This window comes from Phyllostomus hastatus, unplaced genomic scaffold, assembly GCF_019186645.2.
Source record: "Phyllostomus hastatus isolate PE091 unplaced genomic scaffold, TTU_PhHast_1.1 phas_scaffold_585, whole genome shotgun sequence".
Classification (NCBI taxonomy): Eukaryota; Metazoa; Chordata; class Mammalia; order Chiroptera; family Phyllostomidae; genus Phyllostomus; species Phyllostomus hastatus.
Window position 1 is genome coordinate 490933 of NW_025334037.1, and position 19818 is coordinate 510750.

At 40.8% G+C, this 19818-nt stretch overlaps 1 protein-coding gene across 2 annotated transcripts in view; it reads right to left on the minus strand.

The window, feature by feature from the left end:
• The window catches only part of STK33 (serine/threonine kinase 33), a 58951-nt gene extending 39895 nt beyond the window's left edge, over window positions 1-19056 (minus strand). For both annotated transcript variants that reach the window (XM_045825610.1, XM_045825609.1), the window contains exons 1-6: window positions 18832-19056; window positions 17630-17743; window positions 13786-13899; window positions 11298-11402; window positions 4106-4244; window positions 87-175 (exon numbers count right to left, since the gene is read on the minus strand). In XM_045825610.1, coding sequence (XP_045681566.1) covers window positions 87-175; window positions 4106-4244; window positions 11298-11402; window positions 13786-13899; window positions 17630-17743; window positions 18832-19056 — 786 coding nt within the window. The remainder of the gene's footprint in view (window positions 1-86; window positions 176-4105; window positions 4245-11297; window positions 11403-13785; window positions 13900-17629; window positions 17744-18831) is intronic.
• Window positions 19057-19818: the final 762 nt, after the last annotated feature.

Consider the following 19818-nt stretch of genomic DNA (forward strand, 5'->3'; position numbering starts at 1 on the left):
CAAAGCTTCTAAAACGTATCTAAAGAGTGTACTTTGCTATCAAACTGTTTATGGGAGAATATCTACCACCATTTCTAATATCTTACCTTTATGTTTAAGTTCATTTCATTGTTAGCATCAATAAAGCTGCTTTTAACCATTATGTTTTCCAGTTTTAGATCTCTATGTACTATATCTACCAAGAAAATAAACAACAAATCAAATGAAATGAATAATGGAAAAATAATTAGAGGGGACACAAATACAACAAATAAATATATTTGACAAATTAATGTCCACCACTGAAATACTTGAGGCGTGCCCAGCATAACTCTGCTGTGTTCCATTTCCTTCTATTCACATCCCTTTCCCCACATTTCTAACCTTAAGGAGCCCGTTCTCCTTGACTCCCTCATCTCTCCCCATTCCCCTGCTGCCTGACCTGGCTGCAGCTCCTCCCGACCAGTGACCTGTGAGTGTGGATGAGGATCCTGTCCAAGGTCAGGGTTCCCAGGAGGAGGGAGACAACAGTAGCTACAAGCCTGGTGACATTTCTTATATCTGTACTACTCCAAATAGAGAATCACTTCTTTCCTTCTTTGCATATGTTATTGCTGATATAAACATTTAACATACTGCAACTTGGCTAAATGTATACAAACTACACCTATTTCAGTATATTTTTCTGTAACACCACCACACTTTACTACTACTCTTCATGTGTTAAAATAAGAAACCAACAAAAAACCCTTGAGACACAAAATCTCCAGGTGCATATGTTAGACCTCGAGTAGGGTTTTTATGTACAGGCAGACAATCATGTGCCAAGCACTTCTTTGCAAATAACTGATTTGGTGCATATCCATAGCAATCATTTCTCTAGGCTTAAAAGGTTATATGTAAAATGGCTGGAAAAATGTAGTTGAATGAACCCTGGATTGGCAATTATACCTAACCATTTATAGTTCCCATACACAGCGCCCAGCCTATACTTGGGGAATTTTTATCATTTCTATTGCTCCATTTATCTCTTCTTACATAAACACCACATGATGTTAATTAATGTATCTTTACCATACGTTTTGATTTTTGTCAGGGCAAGTGTCTTTGCTGCCTCCATTGCTCTCCTTTTTCATTGGTTTCTTTGCTATTCTAACCCATTTCGGAATAATTTTATTAAATTCCATGAAAAATCCTGGTAAGATTTTTGTTTTGAATTATACTAAACTTGTACCTTAATGGGGGAAAATTGACGTCAGCATAACATTAAGCCTTAGGTTTCCTGCCCTTGCAGAGGCTGTTGCCACCTGCCTGGAAAGCCCCCTTTTCCATCTGAATCAGTGTCCTCTGCTCCCACCTGCCTCCTCTGTGAATTCTTCTCTGCCTTTCCACATCAGATGAAGCTCTTACATGCCTGTGCTCCACTTTATATGTCTCTCTACTAGAGAAATTATCAGGTTGAACTATAATTTGTTTCTATGCTCAGTCCCCCACTAGCCTGAATTTCCTGAGGGGGAGGGGCCTGGTCTGTGAATCTGTTATTCCAGGGCCAACTGCAATGCAGAGGTTCAGGGAGAACCTGCCGAAGGAACCCCTGTGTTCCAGAACCTGCTGTGCCTCTCCTACCCGTGTTGCTTCACCTCTCTAGAACAAGGTTTTTCTCATCTATAACACGAAACATTTCTAAAATCACCGGTAGGCCAACTAACCTTGAAAAAGGGGAGGGAGGCATGAGGAAAAGCAGCAGTAACTCCAAAGAACACTAAAACAATTAGAATAACAGAATAATTTTTAAATGTGGATTTTAAAGTTGTGAAGCTATTCTGCATGGTACTATAATGGTGGATACACACCATTACACATTGGTCAAAACCCACAGAATGTACAGAGTGATCCCAGTGTCAAGTATGGAGTTTGGGTGGGAATGATGTATCGATGTAGGTTCATCAATGACAAAAATATCCCACTGTGTTGGGGGGCTGTCGTTAATGGGGGAGGCTGTGCATGTATTGGTGGGGGTACAGGGACCCCCTGCTTTTCAAAAGTTCATTTTATACCACTTCACTTTTATTTAAAAAAACATACATTAGTACCTGTTTTTGCTAACTGAAAGAAATCCCAAAAGGATTTTTGCTTTTACAAAAAAATATGAAAAACAAAAATAGAGTTCGACATTTGTTTTGAGTGAGCCTTTATCGAGGCACCCCACACCCTGAGCAGCATGCAGTGTGAGTGGCACCACCTAGCTCCTTTCCTGGGAACTACACTCAGCATCTCAGCAGCTAGCTGCCATAGCTTTGAACTGTGTCTGTGAGCATCTGTGCTTTATCTCAATTTATTTTGTGGATTCATTAGCAAGATGTGTCCTAAGGTATCTGAAAAGCCTAAAAGAGCTCCTGAGTACTGTAAAACTAGACGTAATTAAGCACTGTGGTCGTAGTGATTGAAATAAAGATATTATGCACACACTGAATTTGCCTGTGTCCACCATTTGCACTATTTACACACAGAGACAAACAATCCTGAAAGCTGACAAAGTTACTATTGGCTCTGCTAGTTGCTAAGTGGTGTCTTTTTAGCTGATATCCAGTATTGGATAAAATGGAAAGTCTATTGCTTGAGCAATACAAAACATGGTATTTATTTATCATGTCATTCCTGTTTTTACTACGTTAATGTTATTTGGTATTAGATATTTGGTAGGTTATTTCTGGGTCTGGGAACACTCAAAAACTTTTCCATATAAATGAATGATGATTTTTTGCTTTATGCCATTTCAGATTATAAAAGGTATCATAGGAACGTTCTACTTTCAGAGAGTGGGGAAATTTGTATGAGAAATCTGGGTAACTTCTGTTCAATTTTGCTGTGAGCCTAAAACAGCTCTAAAAAACTAAACAAAAAAATTCTGAAAGCCTGATTGGTGTGACTCAGTTGGGCATTGTCCCACAAAGCAAAAGGCTGCAGGTTCGATTCCCTGTCAGGGCACATGCCTGGGTTGCAGATTGTCTCTGGATTGGGCAAGAGGCAACTGATCAATGTTTCTCTCCCTTTCTTCCTCCCCCCTTCCCTTCTCTCTAAAAATAAATATTTTTAAAACATTCCGAGAATATATAATTTTTAAATTATTAATATGAGGTCTGTCCAGAAAAAGTCCAGCCATTGTTAATACAACGAGAATGGTTTGTGTGACACTGATGTAACCTGGCAGCCAAGCAGAGTGGACTGGAATGCGCATGTGTGAACAATGGCGACTTCACTGTACTAGTCAGTGGGGGCAGTAGACACCATTGAGTGAGCATGTGTGCTGTTTGGCCATCGCATTCAAAATGACTGAGCGAGTAGAGCAAGGAATCTGCATCAAATTTTATGTAAAACTTGAACATTCCTCCACAAAAACTATTTGGATATCCAGAAGGTCCCAGCTATGGACAACTGGTGATTGGCAGCTTCACCACAACAATGCTCCTACTCATCAAATCTCATGCAGTTTTTTTGTGAAACGTCAAATGCCCAGGTGATTCAGCCCCCCTGCAGCTCATATTGGGTACCCTGTGACTCTGGCTTTTCCAAAAACTAAAATCACATTTGAAAGGGATGAGATTTCAGACTATTGTTGAGATTCAGGAAAATATGACAGGGCAGCTGATGGAGATTAGGAGAACTGTATAAGGTCCCAAGGCACCTACTTTGCAGGGGACTAAGGCGTCATTGTCCTATGTACAATGTCTCTTGTATCTTCTTCAATAAATGTCTCTATTTTTCACATTACATGGCTGTATACTTTCTGGACAGACCTTGTATATAAATGTTTTTAGAAATTTCACTTATTGATTCATCTACTTTTGATTTGATAATAGCTGCTTTTCAAATGGCTGAATAGAAATATTCGAACTTCATCCTTGTCCATGGACAACGTAATTGTACACCTGCCTTGCTTCTAATTAAAATAAGTTATAAAGGAAAATATATTTTTTAAAAAAGGAAAAACTTTTTAATGTTTAAATAAAATCTTCCATGCTGGCTGGCACTCTTTCTGTGACTGTGAATCCTGAATGCAATTACCCTTGAACAAAAGTGATGTCTGCATTCACGGAGTGGATGACCTGGAGGATCCTCCTCTTACCGTTATTGTGAAGATACGCTATCGCTGATGCAAGGCTTTGGATGATCCACCTCGTCTCATTCTCTGAGAAATGCCCTTTCTTACTCAGGATTTCTTTGAGTTCTCCATCCTCACAAAGTTCCATCACCAGGTACATTTTCTGGCATTATATATTTTAAAAGAGGGAGAGAGCAAATTATACAGGTGGGGATCTTAAATATGTTATATATATTACATATATAGTAAAAATATGTTCACAACTTTCACATCAGTCTACTGAGAAATATTTATCATCTGTCATGTACAAGCTTCCATGCAGGATACCAGAGGGACATGGAAGAATAAGACCCAGTCTGTACAACTGCAATATCAGATGATGAGTGTTGACAGAAGAGGGGAGCTCCTGATACCAGATTACAGAGGAGGGAAGTATCTGCCCAAAGAATGCCCACTGAGGAGATGACATCACAGGCAGGTCTGGATGACCGAATAGCAATACAGGCATAGAGAACATGGACAAGAATAGGCAGAACATGTGGTATATGCAGAGACCACAAAACCTGGAATGGCACTGGCTGTTAAAAGAATGACGAACATCTCAGTGTTAATTGTGTAGCAGGCAGTTGCGCAAGAGCAAAATATGCAAAGTTAGACAGGCCAGGTATGCATGGAAGGTCACTGGGGCAGAAAGTCTCAGGTGCCTAGCAACGGGCAGCTGTAGGATGGGACCCCATCCCCAGGGTGACCTTTCCTCCCCTAGCACATCACTAGCCATGCGGTTTGGACCCTCCCCTGACCTCTCCTCCCCGGGCATGCCAGTGGTCACGTGGAATTCCTCAGAGAAGGAATGAGGGGCAGAGAACAGCCCCTTACAACTCCTACCCAAACCCCTGCACGGTTACTCCCTTGGCCTTAAGCCCTCAGAACAATGAGGTTCTGACTGCATAACATTATTTTAGGAACAAAGCCTTAGGTCTGCTGACCACAGAATCAGAGTTCTGCTCAAACTAATAACACTTAGACCTCAGCTGTATTTCAACTCCAGGCCCAGAAAAGCAGCCAAACCAGAGGAGTGACGCCGTGACTGACATCAGGACCTGCTGCGAAGACTAATGACCCCTGCCCTGTGGCCACCCAATCAACAGAGAACAGGACCCTGAAAGAGCACACCTGGAAAGCTGCTGAATATTCCTTTGAGATCCTCCTCTGGCACCTCCCCCAAGACCCCCCCCCACCTTTAGAAAGGGGATAAAACCCCTCGGGACAGAGGACCCAGCGACACTCTCTGTCTGGAGTACTCCCTCACCTTTCCACCTCCTTCTTCCCCCAGGCCTTCCTTCTCCTAAGCTCCAAGGGCCCGTCCTTTTGCCTCTGTAACTTGTTTCCTGAGCCCGCACAGCCCAGTGGGCTCACTTTTTCTACTTCTGTGACTTTCTAAATACAGTTTCTGTTATAATTTGAATCTTGGTTTTGAGTTCTTTCTTAGCCAAAACTCAAGTGCTGAGGTTGCTGAACCGAGTTCTGGTTACATTCTGGTTCTATTTTGCCACTAACAATAGCACTGGGAGTCTGGTAGGGCACAAGAGAGGAGACTGGTGGTGAGGGGTGAGGCCAGAAAGATCAGGTTGGTGCCAGGTTATAAAGAGTCTTGGATATCACACAAAGGAGTTTGGACCTTTTTCCCATATGCAGCAAGGAGCTACTGAAAATTTTTAAGCTGGTGTCTGAAGTGGGAAAGGTATATGCTATTACTGATTTTGCATTTCTAAATGAACACTTTCACAGTAAAGTGGAGCAGGGCTCAGCAAGCTTTTTCTGTAAAGGCCAGACAATAAATACTTTAAGCTTTGCAGGCCATACAATCACTTTTATAACTACTCAACTCCGCTGTTATAGCATAAAAGCAATCATAAACAATACAACAAAACTTTATTTATGGACTTTGTAATTTTAGTTTCATATAGTTTTCACGTCATGAAAGCTTACGCTTTTACATTTCTTTCAACCATTTATAAATGTTAAAAAAAAACTTAGCTTATGGGCCGTACAAAGATAGGCAACACGCCAGATCTGGCAGCACATTGCGTGTGCTGACCTGCTTGTGGAGGGTGGGTAAGAGGCACAGAAGGGAGACCAGTAGGGGAAGAAGAAAAAAGTGTGAAAGGAACCTAGGAGAAAGAAACAGTGGGACTTCATGACCACCTGGCTGTACGGGGCAGGAGCCACAGGCAAAGCGCCCACCCCACGTCTGCTGACTCTGCAGATGCAGACTGGGACCGCTCGAGGTGGGACAATAGTCAAGTGGCCCACTGAGTCAGGAAGATTCATGGTCACCTGAAACGCAGGTCTTTTTCACACCTGTTGCAATTCAGTCACTGAATACCCTCTCCATCTCCATTCTACTCTGTGCTGCTAGATTTTTGTTGTTTTTGAAATTTAGGGGTCTGATTCTATTCTACAATCTCTATGAATGTAATTTCTGTGTTCAGTCAGCAAGCATGAGAACAGGAAGAGATTAACTTTTTCTTTTTATAGTCAAAATTCTGATTCACTAAATCTTAGAATGCCTTAGAATTTCATAAGTAACTATTCTGCAAAGTCTAACACAAATACGCTCTTGAACAAGGCCACATTTCTTCTGCTGACAGTATGGCAGAGAACAGCAGTACATGAAATGGTGGAAGGAACAGCTATGTTAGCTGTGCATACAATATGCACTGATGTCAGTTTTAAGTATGTACAGTGATAAAAATTATAGCAGTAACAGGTTTTTAACAGGCTTTTTATAATTACTGAAATCATTGTGTAAATGTGGAGAATGTTTAGACTCACAAGATACCATAACACAAGCAAGGTGGATGGTCAGTGCTAATACCATGGCCTGACCAAGCAGGCAGCAACTTCCAGTAATTCTAAAGACGGCTTCAGCAGAAGGTCTAGGCACTTGTGTGAGTTGGGGAGGGGAGGAGGCAGATCTGACCCACATGAATCAAGGGCAAGCAATACATGAAACAACAGTCACAGACAATGGTTTCCTTTGCCTTCAAACTATTCTAGATTTGGACCTTCACTTGTGCCCAATATGGAGTACCTTCTCTCCTAAAACAACCTGAGAAATGGACAAAATATACAAAGCAACAATTTTCAGACATAGGCATCAGGCAGCAGAGGGCAGAGTTCCTGAGAGGGGAACACACACGAGCAAGCCCACAATCATCCCAGCTTGCTGTCTGGAGGGAGCGTCCAGACCGCAGAGCAGGGAGCGGCAATCCGAGGAGAGTCCAGGGGTCTCCGTGAACTGAGGAGATGAAGCTGGTAGTCCAGGGGGGCCAAGACAACTGCAGTGCCCAGGGAAGAGTACCAAAGAGGAGAAAGCTGTACACAGAGAAAGCTCCAGAGACTTGCAGAGGATCACCCTCAGGTTTTCAGCAGAACACTAATCAGCACGTGTATATGAAGAAGCCACCAAAGGCTGGGAAGAGACCGTCCAAAAGGAACCGAGGGAACAATGGCTGGAGCTTATACATGGTCAGAGAGAGTCTGCACTCCCATTAGCCAGAGTGGAAAATCTCACAGTTCTGGGGCATCAAGTAGAGTCCTCTGAATGGTCTTTCTTCATCAGTAGAAAAAAATTAGCCCAAGACCCAAGACTGCTCTGCCATCACCTAACAAAGCTTAAAGGAAGCTTTACAAGTATCGGACAGCTTCCAAGTAACTTAACTGTGTCCCACAATAAAGCTAAAATACAGTTATAAAAATATAAAAATACCCAGCATCCAATAAAAAATTAACAGACATATAAAGACACAGGAAAATATAACCTGTGATGAAGGAAAAGAAAATTAATCAATAAAACTGAACTAGAAATGACACAAATGATAGAATTAGTAGAAAAGGATATTAAAAGTTATCATGACTATATTTAAGAAAGAGGAGGAAATATTGAACCAAATCGAATTTCCATTGAAAAAGATAAACACACATACAATGCAACAGAAAGAGAGGTGACTGAATTGGAAAATGTCACGACAAAAACTATGCTAAATGAGAGGACAGAAAAAAAGACTAAAAAAATCAATACAGCATCAGTAAGCTATGGACTATACTAAGCAACCTAACATATGTACTTGGAGTCCCCAAAATGGGAGATGGCAAAACAATATTTAAAGATATAATGGACAGAAATTTCCTGAATTTGATGAAAATCATTAATTCATAGATCCAAGAGGCTCCATGATCCACTAGCATAAGAAACAATGAAAAAAACCACACCAAGGCACAACCTAATCAGATAGGTTGCCTAAAACTGATAATCAAAGAGCAAAATTATTCTGAGAATATTTGAGGATAAAGAAATCACAACTTGAGGACTTCCGGCCAAGATGGAGGCATAGGTAGACACACTGTGCCTCCTTGCACAACCAAGATAGGGACAACAACAATTTAGAAACAGAATAACAACCAGAACTGACAGAAAATTGAACTGTATGGAAGTTGGACAACCAAGGAGTTAAAACAGACATGTTCATCGAGACCGGTAGGAGGGGCGGAGTCGGGCAGTCAGGCAGAGAGGGGTCAAGGCACAAAGAGCATTGGGACTGGGCACATAAGACCACAGTGGGCGGACCCTGGTCGCGCAAGCGGCGGCTAGCAGACCCCAGCCGAGGGGTGGCATCTGGCAGACCCAGCGAGGCAGCAATTGTGAAGCAAGGCACTGAGTCCGACCCAGGATCGCAGTGCTGGGAAATAGAGCCTTGGGGCACTGACTGAAAACACCTGTGGGGGCTGAGACACAGGGAGAGACTCCCAGCCTCACAGGAGAGGTCACTGAGGAAGGGACTGAAGTCCAATGGAGAGTGGAGCAGTTGCTATTGTTCCCTCTTGGACACCACCCCCACATACAGCATCACAACCCCACGACTGGGGTGCCCCACCCTGGTGAAAACCTAAGGCTCTGCCCCTCATACATAGCAGGTGCAAAAAAAAAAAAAAAGATGGCTCAAACAGAAGAAGAAATGAAAACCCCAGAACCAATCTTTTTAAGTGACCGAGAGATAGCCAACCTATCAGATGCACAGTTCAAAGCACTGGTGATCAGGATGCTCACAGACTTGGTTGATTTTGGTCACAAATTAGATGAACAAATGAAGGCTACAATAAGTGAAATGAAGAAAAATGCACAGGGAACCAATAGTGATAGAAAGAAAACTGGGTCTCACATCAATGGAGTGGACCAGAAGGAAGAAAAAACATACAATCAGAAAAGAATGAAGAAATAAGAATTCAAAAAAATGAGGAGAGGCTTTAGGAACCTCCAGGACATCTTGAAACGTTCCAACATCCGAATTATAGGGGTACCAGAAGGAGAAGAAGAAGAGCAACCAAGTGGAAAAGTTATTTGACCAAATAATAAAGGAGAACTTCCCCATTCTGGCAAAGGAAATAGACTTCCAGGAAATCCAGGAAGCTCAGAGAGTCCCAAAGAAGTTGGACCCGAGGAGGAACACACCAAGGCACATCATAATTACATTAGCCAAGGTAAAAATGAAAGAGAGAATCCTAGAAGCAGCAAAAGATAAGGAGACAGTTACCTACAAAGGAGTTCCCATAAGACTGTCAGCTGATTTCTCAAGAGACCTTGCAGACAAGAAGGGGCTGGAAAGAACTATTCCAAGTCATGAAAGGCAAGGACCTACATCCCAGATTGCTCTATCCAGCAAAGCTTTCATTTAAAATGGAAGGGCAGATAAAGTGCTTCTCAGATAAGGTCAAGTTAAAGGAGTTCATCATCACCAAGCCCTTATTTCATGAAATGTTAAAGGGACTTATCTAAGAAGAAAAAGAAGATAAAAAACACATATAGTAAAATGACAGCAAACTCACAATTAACAACCACACCTAAAACAAAAACAAACTAAACAAACAACTAGAACAGGAACAGAACCACAGAAATAGAGATCACATGGAGGGATAGCAACAGGGGAGTGGGAGGAGTAGAGGGGGGAAAAGATATGGAGAATAAGTATCATAGATGGTAGGTAGAAAATAGACAGGGGGAGGGCAAGAATAGTATGGGAAATGTAGAAGCTAAAGAACTTATGACACATGGACATGAACTAAAGGGGGGGAATGTGGGTGGGAGAGGGTGTGCAGGGTGGAGGGGAATGAAGGGGGGTTAATGGGACAACTGGATTAGCATAATCAATAAAATATATATAAGAACAAAAAGAAATCACAACTTTAAGACTGAGAGTAGAGAAGACTTCCAGCACCACTGCCACATACTGCTCCCATAAAGGAAAGCTGTGGTCTTCCTTAGTTATTAAGCACTCCTAATGAATCAAGCATAATGCATAACCCAACCTGACTATTACTGCCTTAGAGACTGACAGAGGAAACAACAGCTAACATCTAAGGAGACAGATACTTTATATCCATTTTCCCATTTAACCACTCAACAATTAAATGAGGTCGACACTATTATGAAATCCATTTTACAGATGAGGAAACAGAGGTACAGAGAGGTGGAGTAACTTGTCATGGTCTCACAGCCAATAATGGAGCTGGAATTCAAGTGCACCGACAATCTGGCCCCAGAGTCCACATGTCTAATCACTATTTTGCCTCCAGGCAGAGTAACACCAGAGCCACAGGTGCTGACAGTCTGGAGGCAGAATGGCACATCCCCAGCCTTCAGAACCACTCTAAATAAAAATGACATGCATTCGAAGAAAGTAACATTAACATCTAGGGGGAGAATGAAGATTAAACACATTGACAAGACACAGATGACAAAATATCTTCTATGTAGTGCCAAATATACCCATGCTGACTTTATTATAAGGCTAACCTTGCAAAATTATGACAATATTCCAAGAGACTGCAATGGAGAAACCAAGGACCAAAGAGGAAGTAAAGCCATCTCTGAGGAAGCTCTAATCACTGCTGGGTTGGGTATGAAGTTGTTTCAGTTTTAAACATTTGTTTTCAACATGCCACCCAAAACTATCACTAAAGCCATCAATCTAATCATCAGACACCTAATTATACAATCAATAATAAAAGTCCTCCAGAACACTCTCATCAATCTTCACTGACAAACTCACGCCAAGGACATGAGCAACCATGCCCCAAAGGGATTACTGCGGAAGGAAATGATGTTCATTTTGTAATAATAACAACTTTCAAAATGCAGCACCTGCTGGAGCATTACCCTGGGCGTCTCGAACACTTGTTCCAGATGTATGATGTGCTCATGCTTCACGATTTTTAGGATGTTCACCTCCCGTTCGAGTAACTTCACAGCAGAGCTCCCAGCCTTCAATAATGAGGAAGCACAGATTTCATATACAAATGTCACTGCTACACACCGCAAAATAAAATTTAGTTATTCTTGTATTTTTCTACATTTTCTTGAGAAGTGTCTTTTTCAAAAGATAACATGCAACTTATTTCCATAATAAAATTAAGTTATGCCCCTTCTCTCCTTTCTCCAATTTTATATACAATTTTGCTCAAACCACATCTGTTTGTTGGACTGTTCCTGTAAGTTAGCTACAGTATGGTCTCCGTCACCTCACTAAAATTACTCCAATTTTTAATATGCTTTTTGGTATTTCCTTCAGAATCATGTTGATCCTTTGATGTTAGCATAACAAAAACAAAATCTGCTTTCCAAGGACATCCGCTGGAGAAAATAAAAACAAAGTAGTTTTCTGTTTTGTTGTGGTTTTGCTTTGATTGTATGTATATACATCAATGGAAACAACAGGAAGTGAGAGTCTACACTTAGCCCTGCATTATATCACCTCCTGGTCCCCAGGCCTCAAAAATTAATAACCAAGAGAGAGATATCGAGATCCTGACTTCCAACCAACCTAACTCCTATTTCATTTCCTTATAGGTAGCCCTTAACCACACCTGACAGCAAAAGGCACAGGCAGCCGCCCCTGCACACGAGGCCTCCAATCAGGGTGCAAGTCATTGAGTTTCCATTAACACAATGTCATCTAAGAAATTTTAGGACTTTTCTCCCATCACCACTGCTGCCACCACCCCAGTCATCACCCCTATTGAATCCAAATGACCATTGTTATTTGCAAATAAGCACTATCCTCAAGCATGTAAAACATCTTTGAAAGGGTAACAAAGATTTTTAGCCCTTCCTCCTTCTTCACGCCTTCCCCACACACCAGCACCGCCCCCCACCCCAAGCTTAGGAGAGTACATAATAGTTCTGAAAGGACTGCAATGGGGTCGATCATAAAGCCATCTTTACCTAAGATAAAATTTTACCTAGGGTCGTCCCTGCTTCCAATCAACTTTACCCTTGAACCAAAACTTCCCACCTACTATGCCCTACCCATGTTGGTGGAAGTCACATTTTACAGTTATCCGAATAGGGTTGAGGCAAATAGCCACTGTGAGGGGTGAATTTCTATCTAGACTAGATATGGAAAGTTACCACAATTTCTCCTAAAATCCACCTCAGTTCTGTTCCTACCTCCCACCCCAAACAGCCTGACCCACATATTACGCAGTGATGTGCAGTCCAATTCATGTATCAATTATATAATTTCATCTTACTACCTGAGTGTACTGAAAACTCTCAGCATCAACACACGTGTACAAGACTATGAATTCTGAAAACCACAAGCAGGTGTCCAGATTACACGAGTATCGCCCTGACCCTAAACCCCAGTCCCACCTGATGCCAAAGGGGCAAAGGGAGTAATGTTCCGTGTAGCACCATGGCTTTAAAATTCTGAAGATTTCTAGAAAACCTCTGGATCTCCCTTTATTAAGATTTAGAAATTACTTTATTAATCTTCAAGGAGAAATGGTATGCAATTTGTTATCATTTGTTTTAAAGAATACATTTAAAAACCTACTACCTCATTTTGTAATTGTAGTATTTATCATCACAAAGCTAAGGAAAAAACATCGTAATTTTTCCCCAGAAACAGAAATTCTTAAAAAGCTGATGAAATGATCAGGTGTGAAACCGGAGGACTCAGACTCCCCCCTAAAGACGAGCCCAGCCATTCTCCAGCCCAGGGGAAATCCAGTGAGGAGTACAGTGGGTACGAGTAAAGCGTACAGCAGACAGTTGGGGAAAAGGTGGTTCAAACTAAAAGAGCAGGTAGGATGAATAAACAGAATAAACTGACACTGAGGAAACGGGAACTCAATGGGAAGGAGAGAACCGGAGAAAAGTAGAGCAGAACCACATCAGGAGAGAGTCCCAGGACTCATTTCTGGCTAAGACATTTACAGCCAATAGCCCCACACTTATACACACTGATAATCAGAGCTTATCTTCAACTCACTCTGGCATAGACTTTGCCTATATTTGGCTGTACTGACTATGTTAGCTATCCTTACATTTGTTTTTTCTAGATACACTTATCCACCTGAGTTTAAGAACTGGTCCCTACCCAGAAGGCTTCAGAAATGCCTACAGACCCTGGGGAGGAGCCCAGACCCAGCCTGAAAGGTCAGAGGCAGGTGTGTTAGTGTAAAGAACTGCACTGCCCCCACCCTGCACTGCCTCCCACCCTGCACTGCCCACCCCACCCTGCACTCCCCCCCACCCTACACTTCCCCCCACCCTGTACTTCCCCCCACCCTGCACTGCCCCCCACCCTGCACTGCCCCCCACCCTGCACTGTTCTTGGTATGACGCTGCTAATAAGCCTTACCTTTTCTTTGTTCACTTTTTTAATTGCCCACTTAGTTTCTGTTTCCTTGTCTGTTGCTTCAATGACCATTCCAAAGCTCCCTTTTCCCAATACTCTTCCAAATGTATAGATTTCCTGGATAAAAAAGTAAGAGTCCCTTTGTCTCTCTCTGCCATTCATTGGATATTAAAAATGAACACATAATACTGACAGACATCCACCCAAGGGAAGAGAGATTCTGCTTCAGGGTAAAATCAAAGAGAAGACACCACATATTTGCTTCAATATTAATAAACACATCTTAATTAAATAAAAATAAGCCTTGATGAATTTCATTAAATGTCCTTTGGAGGAAAATCATTAAAATCCTAATGGGGAAATGTAGAAAACCTGAAAAGTATAAAAATGAGTCTCTTGCAACTATAATATTAATGAAATATCTTAAGAAAAAGGAATGGAATATTAACATACACATACATCTACATGTGTATAAAATACACTCACCCCCCCAAATTATCCCAAAACTCTAAGAGCTATACCATAAAACTAACACATATTAGCCATTGAACTACTGCTTTCTTCTTTATCAAGTAATGTTTTTTCTTTATCTTCATTATTTCTATTGAAAATAACTTTTGTTTTATTCCTTCTGTTTTAGAAAAGGTGGTATGTCACAGAAACTTGAATACAAATCTCCACTGGGAAGAAAGTAAAAACCACCTCTGCAGACCAAGCATCTTGCTGCTTACCATCTGTCTCCTGCTCCGGAGCACACGGTGCACCGGCCCTGCCCGCGCCAGCATTCTGGTTCGCACGGTGGTGCGAGACCTGACCGGCAGGTCACTCTGGCACACTTCCACTTCTTGTGAATCTGGTTGAGAGGAGTCAGCCTCCCTGATCCAAACCGACTTCAGGGCATTAAAGAATGTCTGGGTCTTGAGAGAGTTTCTGAGCGTGAGAGAACAGCTGAGGCAGGGCCACCGGGGCCACCTCGGCCAGGCGGGCCACACAATCCCTGGGGCTGCTGCTCAGGCTCTGTGTGGTCACTCGGACCTTCCTCATGCAACAGGTAATGTAGCCACTGTCTTCCTATTTTCTACTTACTTTAGTAACAGAAGACTCAATGCCCAACTAATTATTTACCTCTTTCATGAAGGGCTTCCCCGCCTGACTCTGCCCTGCAGTCAGGGCTCCTGTCTTTTGACTTCTCTCAGCATGTACGCATTGATCCTCAAACACTGTTATTACTCTCTAGCTTACGTTTTCATTCATTTTTTCCCCAAGATAAGACATGTAGAAGCTCCTTAAGAAGCTGTTTCTGTTGTATCCTTTAAAAAGCCTACCCTAAAACCTTGTAGGCCAAAGATCCATGTTTAGTGCATGGGGGAAAGAGGGAGGGAGGGAGGGAGAGAAGGGAGGGGAGGGAAAGGAAGGAGGAAAGAGGGAGGGGAGGAAGAAAAAGAGAGAAGGAAAGACAGAAGGAAAGGGAAAGAGAGAAAAGGGATGAGGAGGGAGAGAAGGAAGGAGGAAGGGAGAGAGAGGAGGGGAGGGGAGGTCAGGGAAAGGAAGGAAAAGGAAGAAAGAAGGAAATAATTCAGTTTCAACATGTTAGACTTTCCTTAGATATTTCCTTGTGATTTACACTTTGGGGGCTACATAGTTGAATAAAACAATTCCCATTTTCTCAGAGTGTGTAATCTACTCGAGACAGGATTACTCTTAAGTCATAAAGTCATAAGTTAAAATCAAAGTACAAAACAACATTGGGGCCAGAGACCAGAGCTAAAACCCTGGGAGAATAAAGGTAAACATTCTGAAACAGGTGGCTGCTGAGACCGGCATGTGAGTGAACAAAGGCAAAGAAAAATTGAGTTTTTTTTCCAATAATCCAAGGAAGGCAAGGAAGGCATTCCAAAGGAATAGCAGTGCAAATGTGGAATGGATTAGTGAACTGATAAGTGAATGAATCAATCAATAAACCCAGTCAGAGCTTCTATATACACACACATATAGAAGTCAGTCAGAATCCTTCTATACAGACAGACTTGAGAGAAATGGGGGGCTGGGTATGTGAAGCTGAACCCCCGAGGAGCAGCGCCAGATTCACGGTCATGAACATTGTGAATGGGGACTGCCGGGTTCACACTGGGTGCGTCCTGTCCCGGACACCTGCTTTCAGATGACATCATTACTTTGGCTCCTCTCCCTGTACCACTCAATAGTGAGAATCAAAGTAAAAAAACTAAGATGACTAAAATAAGACAAAAATTTTAGTTTTATTACATTTATACATTACTCTCTGCTCTATATTATGTAAAATGAACTAAATCTGAATTTAAATGATCATTTACCCCCTTATTCCCCCACAGAACAAAAATATCTCAACTCTATAACCATTTCCCCAAATTTTCTTGACCTTTAAAAATGAAATTCTCATTTTCTTTCTAAACATACAGAACCACAACTTGGGCACAGAATTTTAATATTGTTTCAACAGGACTTTAAAATGAGGAATGGGCAGAGGAACAGCTCAATGGTCCAGCTAGTTTTTTATAAACTGATCTTTTTCTTCAACTATCTGCTTTGACATCATTTCATAGTGGTAAAATAAGAAGAAAATGACTTCTTGTTTGTATTAATTATAAGAAGATGTTATTAAAATAGTAAAGAGATCTATCTTCTTTGACAGAGACTAAGTCCATGATATGGTGTGGAGTGTGAAAGTATGCACGATCTGATTCTATTACAAAAGTGTTGAAAATATGTATACGTGGGGGTGCTTACGCTGTGTAGAAACACTCATTCATAGTGAGTGGTTATCACTGGTAGTAAAATTCTGGATGACTGTAACTTCCTGTTTTATACTCTACTGAAATGTTTAAAATCTTTCAAATAAGCCTGTCCATTAAATGGAAGAAGAAAAACCCCTACTATCCTAGTTAAGGTTATTTCTTAAAAATATGTGCATACTTTGAATATTCCACAATTTAAAGCAGGAAAGAAATGGAAAAGAAAAAATAGAGTGACATACATGCATAAAAACAAAGGTAATAAATGTTAAAATTGGTTATATCTGGCTCACGATTTTTTTATATTCTTCACTTTTCTATCTGTATTTTCCTAATTTTTCACAATGAATACATTTTTATTTTATAAAAGCTCTTATGACTAATTTAAAAATCAGTAAATTTGTAAATTTTAAAAAATATATAGGCCTTTCATTTAAAAGAGAAGACTTAAACTTTTCAAGTTAGAATTTCTCAGGAAGTTTTTCTGATTACTTCAAGTATATTGCTAAATATCTCTTAAAATAATTTTTAAAGTTAACATTAATACAAGTTTCTTTTGTGGTTATTCTTGTTGAGGTTCCTCTAAACTGTTGTTAAAATAACATTTCATTTCTAAAATGGCACTAATATTGAATTCATATCTGTATGTCATAATTAGAATCCTAAGAAAACTAACATTGGTATTCATCCAATCAGAGGCAGCAAAAAGTGGCCTCGAGGGAGGAGAGCCAAACCACCTGCCCTCGCCTGGTCTCCATCTGAACCCCGCTGAGGGCTTCACAAAGACTCCACGTTTGCGCTCAGCAACAGGCAAGACCTGAAGACCATCCTGTTCTCATTTTATCTAATAAAAATTCCCTCCACTTTGATTAAAATCCACTTGGTCCTCTATGACCAGAAAAAACAGCCTGCATTTTTGGTAGTAAAGACTCCAACATACTTGAAAAGAGTAAAGCTCCTCTCTCCTTTCCTTCCTTTCCTTCGAGACTTATTTTAAATCATTTTTGCCATTAACCACTGAGTGACACAGAATAAACCTGAAAGTTCCTAGTGGCTTCACTTTGCTTTCTAAATACCTGAATAGCAGCTCCATTGTCCATCCTTATGTGAGGGACTTTTCCGTCTGTGAAGTTGCCCCGACTCCACTGTTGTTGAGATATCTTTCTCTCTACATTCGGGGTTCTTGAGGGCTTAGACCAAAAATTTTTAAAAAAAAGTAATATTAAGATACAACACACTTGTTGACAAAGTAAAAGCCCTAATTTAGAGAATCTGACAAATCTTTAATGTGTGCCATGATATTTACTGCAGACAAGATCACTCACTGTCTGTTTTCCAATTCTAAGTAAGCCCTTCATGAGTTACTGTCTCATTAGGCTGAAAGAGTCCTTAAGAAGTTGCTTGATCTGAGCCCCAAATCCAGTCAGCTGTGCACTGTTAGCTGCAGAGCAGACAGATCAGAACCTCCTCAATGACTCTTTCAAGTCACGAGAAGGCAACTGCACAACTTTCTTAATCATTCTTGTTTCAAAACATAGCAATTGTTTCAGACATTATACATAAAAGATTACTGGCCAGACACTCACAAATTATGCTTCCAATGAAAATAACATAGTAACAACTCACCCAGTTAACAATTAATTCAGAGATGCCTGTATGGCAATAACTATATTGTAATACAAATCAAAAAAAAAAATAGTTTAGGGTGAAAATTTGAAAAAGGTACAACTTTGAGGGCTGAGAACCTAACTTTTCTTAAACTTCCCGCTCTGACCCCAAAGCTGTGCTATGTTTAATGAAACCTTCCACACCACCTCCTCTAGAGAAAGCTGGGCACATCCGAACCAGTCCCAAGGGGTGGTCACAGACTGTGTGCAGACTGGTTTTGTAAAGTGTATTTGATATTCCATCTAGATAACCAGGAATTGTGTTCAATAATAACCACCCTATATTTAACCACAACCACAACTCATTCTGCATTGAAAAAAGTGCCCCAAAACTCAGATTTAATTCAACTTGAATCATTTTTTTTAAAAAGCTAGAACATTCCAAATTACAACCCAAGGAAATAATTAATTTGGGCAGTGTTGGAAATACCATAAAAGAAAGTACTAATCAACTTTGTTCACCTCTTATGTAAGAGAGAAATGCTCCTTTAATCGTTAAGAAGGCAAAGCATTAGCCGACAAGGGCCCGTGAGATACATGAAGGAAGCTAGGGATAGCTCTAGAGAATGTGATTTCAACTTGCGTTGAGAAGTAGAATCTTTGACATTTACCCCATCTTTTCCAGAGGAATTATCTTTAATATGTTGGTCTTTTTTTTTCTCCATTGAAATCGAAATGTCTGAACAAGCAATGCTTGATGTCTCGGACATTTCCACCACCGACACCGGAGAAAGCCCTGCGCCGGAGGAGCACAGGCACAGGACGTCTTCCTGAGAGGCGGACAAGCAGTGGGGGCACTTCGTGGGCTTTTTGTTCCCTGTGCCACTATCGGCCATTTCCTTAACTCCGCAACAAAAGCAACTCAAAAGGACGTTTCCACTGCTTGAGGGAAAGAACCAGACCAAAAAGGATAAGGTAAGCTGATGGCAAAATCTGTAGCTTCCAGTCGGCGAGGTCCTTATGTTAACCAGGCCCTAGGCTTCTCTTCATGCACGAGAGCTGCGGAAAGAAAAAAAAAAAAAACAAAACACCATTTAGAACATTCCGCCTCATCCTACCACTCCCCTAGAAATGAGAGAAAACCTGGCAGCTAGCACCGAAAGCAGTCTGTACATAAAAAGTTAATATTTACAACAAAATTAGGATATATTTCTAATTTCTTTCAAAACTGAATTCTTGGACTCCAGAAATTTTATTTATTTAACAATCAAAAGAATCACCCTCTCTGTTGAGAACCATGGAACTGCTGAAAAGCATAATCTAAAGAAGCCAGTTTGTTGGATTGATTATCGATTTTTTAAATAAAACAATAGATAATATCAGGGTATTTGGCATAGATTCTTGGCAAGTTCTGTGCAACTTTTACTTTAATCATATATATATAATTATATATATAATGTTTGTGTGGGTACACTTGGTCAGGTTATAAAATGTATTTCTTAATGTGACTTTGGTTTTTAAAAAAGCATAAAACACTGATGTGAAGCATCCATTACTGTAATTCAAAAGTTAAACCTCGGTCTACTGACTGTGTGAGAGAAGTTACATGGTACACATCACAAAGAAGTGGATAATTTGATTTTATAAAACCACCTAAT